The following is an 8198-nucleotide window of genomic DNA, read 5'->3' as shown; positions in this document are numbered from 1 at the left end:
AACTCTTCGCCCACTAGGCCACCAGATCTCCCTGAACTCATATTAATACTCAACATATTGATAACCCAATAAATGGTTAAAATAGTAAGTTAATTCTTATATAAACAACATTGTTCTATCAGCTTTGTTTAAAAATCTGTGCTGCACTAACAAGTATTGTCTTGGCTAAGCAATAATGTACAAGAGCTGGGCTAAAAAGGCTTGAGAACTAAATGATTATAGATGATTTATAGATTTATGATTTATAATTACAAACCACGTATTTGCATTTACTTCCCAGCAAAGAGCTAGAGTCAGAAAATCAAAAAGGCGTAACTCCCTCTGCAATGCTGAAGCTGAAGAACAAATGGAAAGGCATGCCTCAGTGATAAAAGCAAAACGATTCAGGTGGAGCTCCTCAAGCAAAGCTGTCGAGGGCCTTGTAAAGCGTTAAACGGTAAGAATATCAGCTATCCTTCGCTTTATATGCATCTGAATTTTGGACACTAAATAACAAAGATCTAAAAAAAATCCCTTTAAATCATAGTTTTGGTAAAGAGTCTAGAATATATTGTGCACTTCCAAAAGAATAAATACATTTGTCCTGAAGGAAGTGCAACCAGGAGGCAAGGATGGTGAAACTTTGTTTATATACTTTGGACATGTTGTCAAGAGAGGCCAGGACTTGATAAAAAAGAGAGCACACTGGAAAAGGTAGACACTGAGTAAAACAGATCAGTTGTCATAGTGACTGCAACAATTCTGAAGCATGTCATAAATTATGTGGATGGTTCAAGATAAGGCAAGTTTTGGATTTATTGTTCATTGGTCACTATGAATCGCTGTTGACTTGATGGTGCAAAACCTTAATAACACACAAAGAAAGACTTGAGCTTGAAATCACTGGATGCCTTACCCTCAAGTCTGTCCTATAACATTACTCCGTGTTTGGATGTCTTATACCCTGGTGCACATTTTTTTTCCTGTTATAATATGTGAAATGCAATATATATGAATGATATACAATGTATATGAATTTTTTATGCAAACCAATATAATTTTTAGAGTATATTTTTCTGACGAGTTTCTCCAAATAATTCAGTCTTACTCACATTTAATATAAGTCAAATAACCTCCCTCCTCATTTTTTGTTCAATATTTCAGGAAATTGCTCATAGTAGTTAGGTGTGCATTCACAGCTTTATCTTCTCCTTTAATGCTATGCAAATTGGTACGCTAAACTAAGCTAAACTAAACTACCCACTACAAATTCTTCTTCACAATCACCTTTGTCTTGCTGAACATTCAGCTTTCAGGTGATTGAAAAGACATTTAGCCTTTCTTGCACTAAAATAAGGTTAATGGACATATTAATTGTCTACCCAAACTATCAGAAGCCTTTTTCTATTCTTTTATTAAACCATTGTGGTGTTTTGTAATAACTGTAGTTTTCATAGGGTAGAACCTTTCACTTTTGCATTTTTCTCCCTTTTTATGCAAATATATTGTGTTTTATACAATCTTTCATTTACATTGTGTTTCATTCATGTATAATGTGTTTAAAGCTAACATTCATATGAAATTGAAAATTTTGAAATTAATCTAATTGCAAATTATGTTCTGTGTTGCAGATCAAAAGAACTTGAAGTATTAAATTAAAGGATTTTTTTTTTTCATTTTGGCTGAAGACTGACTTAGACTAGTGACAGGTAACTCTGGTAGCCTAGAAGTAAGGAGCTTTGTTACAACCCAGAGCAGGCAGTTTGAAGCCACCAGCTACTTCCAGTGTGAAAGATGGACAGTCTTGTTCCATGTGATTTACAGCCTCTAAAAATCTACTGGAGAGTTGATTAATTGTTCTGATGATTGACTAGTTGTAGCCTCTTCTGCAATTATTGATACTTTTCACAATTTTTTATTTTCACTTTATATTTAATATTTTCCTGGCTTTGGAGACATGATTATAAAGGTAAATTAGAGGAACATATAAGGGGGATGTCAAGCTACACATTCTGTATAGTGTTAATGACAATATGGTCCAGTTTAAAATGGTCAATGATATTTGCCTTCTTTGATCTAATGAACTTCTAAAGTCTTCAAAGTTTTCTTGAGCATCACAGAGTAGTTCCAGTCTTCAGTACTATAAAACATTGTGTTTACCCTAATTTTTAATACAGTGTGATTGGAAATTCTTAACCAAGGGTTTATTTCATTAGTATTTTTTAAGAAGTTTCAATTTGTTTCATTCTGATATGTATTATTGTTGTTATTGTTGTTGTTGTAAGATGTCAAGTCAGAACAAACTCATAGTTGACCCTCTGGTGGTTTTCAGAGGCAGTTAATTATGTGGGAAGAGGATTGTCTATCATTCTCCCATGGAATAGCTGATGGATTCAAACCTTGTACCTTTGGGATTGCAGCTTCCTACCACTAGACCACCAGAACTCCCTGATAAGTAGTACAGAGTACTCTGAAATTCTGACTAAATTCTTAATACTCAGTTAGTAAATATATCCTATATATTTGGTATACCCTGTAATATATATATATATATATATATATATATATATATATATATATATATATATATATATATATATATCCTGTAATTTACCCATATATATATATATTTATTGAGTTAGTAATAAGAATTTAGTCAGAATTCCAAAGTTCCAAAGCGCAATTTCATTCTGTCCTTTTGGGAAAGATTAACTATAAAAATATATTTCTGACTCTCCATCAAGTTTCTGAAACCATAAATCTTCAGGGGAGAAGAATGCCCATCTTTTATTTTTCTCCTTGGGAGCTCTTGATGTATTCTTAATAGTCAACCTTTTGTGATTGAAACTGATGAGTTAAACACTACACCAGTCTTCCTTAAAGGACATATTATTGTTATTGTTATATAAGAGTTGGGAACAACTCATAACTGACCTTCAGCAAATTTTGAAAGATAGAAAACCTTAAAGGAAGGAGGTTTCCCATCTTTCTCCCACAGAGCAGGTGGTGAATTCAAGCTAAATGACTTCGGTTTGGCAGTACAGCTCCTTATCCATTAATCAAAGGTTCAGATAATCATGGGTTCAAATAAGAGATCCAACCCATATGTATTATGTCACTTGACCTATTCACCTTACCTATTAAGGTTCAGTTTTCTTACATATAAAATATGAATAAAAATAAGTAGTATAGAAAGTTTAATCTGATAATATCTTGGACTCAGTACAGTAAATGTTAGCTATTCTGATGACTATGATATGACAATGAAGATATTCAACAAAATGCAGCTGGATAAAATAAATTCATCCTTATTAAAACATATTTCTATGAGACCATGTAATCTGTGTTCTAAGGAACATGTCAAAATTCTTTGAACACTGTACATGTAGTAATGTTGGGTTTTCTTCGTACACTATGAGGGAGTCTATTTCCATTATAATGATGTTGATAATGGTACCAAAAAGAAAAGAACTCTGTTTCTTAAACAATTTTTGTTTTTCTTAGGTGCCATCAAGTTGAGTATGACCCCAATGAACAACAGATCTGAACCCTGTTTTATCCTGAGCCATCTTCACAGTTCCTGATACAGTGTGTCAATCACTGTGTCAATACATGTGGTTGAGGGTCACAATGCATCTCCTGAATTCCTGGGTGATGGTATCAAGATTGTTGACTGTGGATGCAAGTAAGTTGAAGTTGTTGACAGTTTCACTGTTTTCTCCACCCATCATGATGTTGCCCTGCAGTCCAGTGATAAGAATTTTTTTGTTGCCTTGACATTGAGATGCAATCCATATTGAAGGCTTTATTCTTTAATCTTCTGCAACAAGTGCTTCAAGTCGTCCTCATTTCCAGAAAGTAAGGTTGTGTCATCTGCAAAGCTTAGGTCAGAATCTGCTTCATAGAGTCGAGCTTCTTGAATAATCTGCCCAGCATACAGATTGAATCGGTATGGAGAGAGAATACAACCCTGACACACTCCACTCTTAATTTGAAACCATGCACTATTACCTTAATCTGTTTGCACAATAGCCTCTTGGTCTAATTATACATTTTGCAAGATCACAAGTGTTCTGGGAGCTCCTTCATTGGGAGGGATTTTAAATTAACCCCATACACACAAAGCTGAAAATTGTAAGAAAATCTCGTTGCAAATTCTGTTCTACGTTGCATATTAAAATGAACTAATATCTCTTCTTAAAGAAATTTTTTTCTTTCTTTTTTTGGCTGAATACTGCTTAGACTTCTGACAGGGAATTCTGGTGGCTAGAGCTAAGGAGGCAGTTTGGATCCATGTCCCAGGGTGAAAGATGGACAATATTGTTCCATGTGTTTTACAGCCTCTAAAAATCATCCATAGTGTCAGTTATGGATTGGTTCTGACTTGATGGTACATACGTAACAACTCTGACTTAGGCTACAGTAGAGGAGAATGCAAGAGGAAATAGAAGATGCATTTTAAAAGAACCCATTAAAACTATAAGCATGAGCTGCTTGGTTACTGAAGACCCAAATGTGCAAAATATTGATGTTAATTATGGTAATTATGAAAGCTGAAAAGTATCTAAATAACTAAAAGGCGAAAGAGGTTTTTGAATTACCATGGTTCAATTTGTAATGATTAGCAGAAAAGCACACAAAGATATTTGATGGAATATTTTGAAGGTCATGCAACTATCAACTTGCCATAATGTCATTCAATTAAATATGCAATAAAATTCTCCAATTATTTATGGAGAGAATAATGTAGTAACTGTGGAATTGTTTATTACAAATTCTGGCTGTATGTACAAGCAGTAATGCCTGATCTAATGCAACATTAAGCAACTCTAGCTTTGCTCTACATTTTTTAAACATTAAACTAATTATGATGGGGTTTGGTCTTACTATATACCACATATTTAATCTTTTTTAAGACCCTATCAAATTGAATTCCAAGACACAAGTTGTTTATGCTATAAGCAAACACATGCAATATTAACACTGTATAATATGCTGACTTAATTAGAAAAAGCCTTAAATACATTTAGGAATATTATACCAAACAATTCTCATTTGAACTTGCCATTTAATGATATTCTAAAATTAATTTGTGTGACTTGGAACTTTTTTTCCTTCTCTCCTATACAAAATGCTAGTCTATTAACCCAATGGATACTAGCCTCTATTGAAAAGGAAAAGAACTGGTCAGGAGATTTCAGAGATTCTTGGGAGAATAAGGTCCTGATGAAGACCAAAGGCAAGAAATTAAATAGATGATGGAATGTTGGTCTGCTATTCAAGCTATCACGTTTAATTACACCCAGTAAAGACTCTTCCTATCATTCTTCTATCACCCTCTAAATTATAGTCTGAGGTTATATAAACACCTACCATTTCAGAAAGACATGCCTCTTCAAATCATTTTTTTCCTCTTCTACATCTATTTCTCTGTTCATTTCTACCTTTAGGTTTGTTGCTAGGGGCCATTGGGTTGACTATTCTGTACTACTATTATGATAGCTGCCACACTCAGGCCCATGTTGCAGTAACTGTCAATCAGGTAGTAAAGAAGGTATCTGAAGTGATAACACCTGTAGAGCCTGCTCTTACATTCTCAAAGTTACTAATTCTGCTCTCTAGAACTTAGAATTTTCCATCTTTAGTTGACCCTTATGCCAGTCTTTAACATTTACACCAAAAGAATATAGAGCATGGAGTCATAAAGAACCAAAAATCAAATATAAATTCTGACATGAGACATTTAAAGTTATTTAATCTATTTTCCCATCCCCCAACATCATGAAATCAAATGCTTGGATGTAAAAAAATTCGTTGTTAGACTTTAAGCTCTGATTCTATTTTGTCATTAAAATCCAAGGAAGTATTAAAGCGTGTTTACCTTTACAAATCGTGACACCATTTCCTGAAAATCCCAAATTGCAATAGCAGGCTTCAACTCCATTTTGTATTTCACATTTGGCATTTGGAAGACAAGGTGTCTTGGTGCAATTTTGAGTATAGGTACAATCCAGTAAAATGGAAAAGGCCACTAAATAGAATAGAGAAAAATATCTTTTCAAAAAGAAATAAGGAAAAAACCCTCTAAGCATGCGGAATTAAAACACAAGTACAAAATAGTGCTTTGTCAGTAGTGCTACTGATTATAAATTTTTCTAAATTTTTCTAATACTCTTTTTCCTTTCCATTTGAGTAAATGGATTATAAGAATGTTCCCAAAGGTGCATTTAACTAAATAACAGCGCAAGAGCAGGTAAGTAAAGGGATAATAGCTTTTCATCAATTTCAAACTTAACGAGTAAATTGCAACTAAGCTAAAATGTAATAAACAACCCAACTTTATAATGAAACCTGCATTCATAGATCCTTGCCCCTGAAACATCAAATCTAGCCCTTCATCCTGAGGTAGATACATTCAAAGGTAAAATTGCATGATTGTGAAGTCATTTTCTTCCTCTAGGCGTGATTCTGTGCAGAAATCAAAGTAAATTGCATATTCAAATTAAAAGTTGTTGTGTTTTCAAATAAAGAGCTACAATCTTAACATCTCTAAGAACAAGCATGTTTATATTCTCTTCCTGTGTTCTAACAATCTCATTTCAATTCTCACTTTTCAATAATAAAAAAGAAATGTTTTGCTTTTCTTTCCATCAGGAGGAAATTCAACATGATGGTCAAAGATTGATCTTTGTAAAATAAATCACCACACACATCAACAACAAAAATGAACTGTAAAACAGAACAGTTGAAATTAGAGTTACTGAAAATAAAGTCTGGCTGGTATTTTGTGGACTGTTAGGATAAGATAAGGAACAGCAAGGGAAGCTCCCCTTTTATTTTTGTTCCAGGCCTTCTCAAGAGAAGCCTGTTTGGGAATGGATAGTTATGAATCATGCAAGTTATTGTTCTGAAAACAGTCATCAGAGATAAATTGTCCTTATCTGGCACCAAGAGATTCTTAAACATTCTATTTTAAATCTCAGCCTCACACAGGACAGTATATGCTGTCTAAACCAGAATTAATTCATCTTCGAGGATTTGATTTATTATCTTCCTTCACAGCATCATCAAAATGGTATTTTAAATGCACTGAAACCCAGAGCCGGCAATTTCCTTAAAATGCCAGAAAGCCTCCCCTAAATGCTACCATTTAGGATTTCCCAATGGATTTTTTGTGAGAAGAGCAAGGGAAAGGTCTTAGTCTGAGGTTTTGGGGATCTTTTGACAGAAAAGACAGGGTAACTTGATCCCCTGGCCCAGGTTTCTCAAAGTTGAAAGGCGAAGGAGGAAAACTTCCTGATATGTCTCTTTGGATAGGAAAGTTTGCAAAATGCGCTTGGCAATCTAACTGCAGCTGATAGAAATCCCTTCCCTACAAGTGATCTGTCTCTACAGCAACCTCAGGTGACAGTGGTGCCTTGCACTCACCTAAGAGCGGGAGGAGGTTCATTGGCGGCAGCCTCTGGTGGAGCAGGCAGTGAGCAAGGCTGGGTGTGCTGGCCTTGTACATGGGACGCAGCAGGACAAGGGCAGCAGGGACCAGGCTCCATCCCCTGTGACGCATGGGCTTCCTCCGGACACTTTCCGGCCTCCTTTGTGTTAATGTGTGTATCAAGTTCCCCAGTCTACAGGCCATGTCCGGCCCTGAGCCCTTCCCCCAAGCCACCTCTTTGCCTCTTAGATCATCAACAAGAGATCTATTGCAAATCTCCATAAATCAATGTGGCCCTGGGGCAGGTCCTAGAGTACAGTGTCACCCTCAAACCCTGCTCTGGCAAGCCAGCCCCCTCTATAAACTCATGGAGGTTTCCTCCTGAGAGAACACCCAAAAAGGTCTTAGGGGTCCTGCCTGCAAACTAAGTGCCAGAACACATTGTTCTTACTCACTAATAAATTTCCATCAAGAACAATAGGCCAAGAAGTTGATAGGAGAGGTGGGTCCCTGTAATGAAGCATTGCCCTCACTCCTGCAAAAATAAGATGTATTCATTTTTTTATATAATTTATATATTTATTTATTTATATACAGTATTGTTTGCTATGAGTCAGTTTCAGTTACTTCCCTGCTTTTATGACCACCCAGACCAGTGTTTAGATCTGATGGGAAATACATCTGGAGGTTTGTATTCTATCTTGTCTACAGTTTGGATTATGCTTGAAACAACTTATTAAAAATCCACTGTCAAAACACAAAGTTCAAGATGTAAGAGGCTTTGGAA

At 35.3% G+C, this 8198-nt stretch overlaps 1 protein-coding gene across 1 annotated transcript in view; it reads right to left on the bottom strand.

Annotated features, from left to right (window-relative positions):
• ELTD1 (EGF, latrophilin and seven transmembrane domain containing 1) overlaps window positions 1-7429 on the bottom strand; it is a 218516-nt gene extending 211087 nt beyond the window's left edge. The window contains exons 1-2 of the mRNA XM_006888583.1: window positions 7408-7429; window positions 5861-6010 (exon numbers count right to left, since the gene is read on the bottom strand). Of these exons, the coding sequence (XP_006888645.1) occupies window positions 5861-6010; window positions 7408-7429 (172 nt within the window). The remainder of the gene's footprint in view (window positions 1-5860; window positions 6011-7407) is intronic.
• Window positions 7430-8198: the final 769 nt, after the last annotated feature.

This window comes from Elephantulus edwardii, unplaced genomic scaffold, assembly GCF_000299155.1.
Source record: "Elephantulus edwardii isolate Elephantulus edwardi_28Jun2011 unplaced genomic scaffold, EleEdw1.0 scaffold00069, whole genome shotgun sequence".
Classification (NCBI taxonomy): domain Eukaryota; kingdom Metazoa; phylum Chordata; class Mammalia; order Macroscelidea; family Macroscelididae; genus Elephantulus; species Elephantulus edwardii.
The sequence above is the reverse complement of the archived record's forward strand: the minus strand, read 5'-3'. Positions and strand labels throughout refer to the sequence as shown.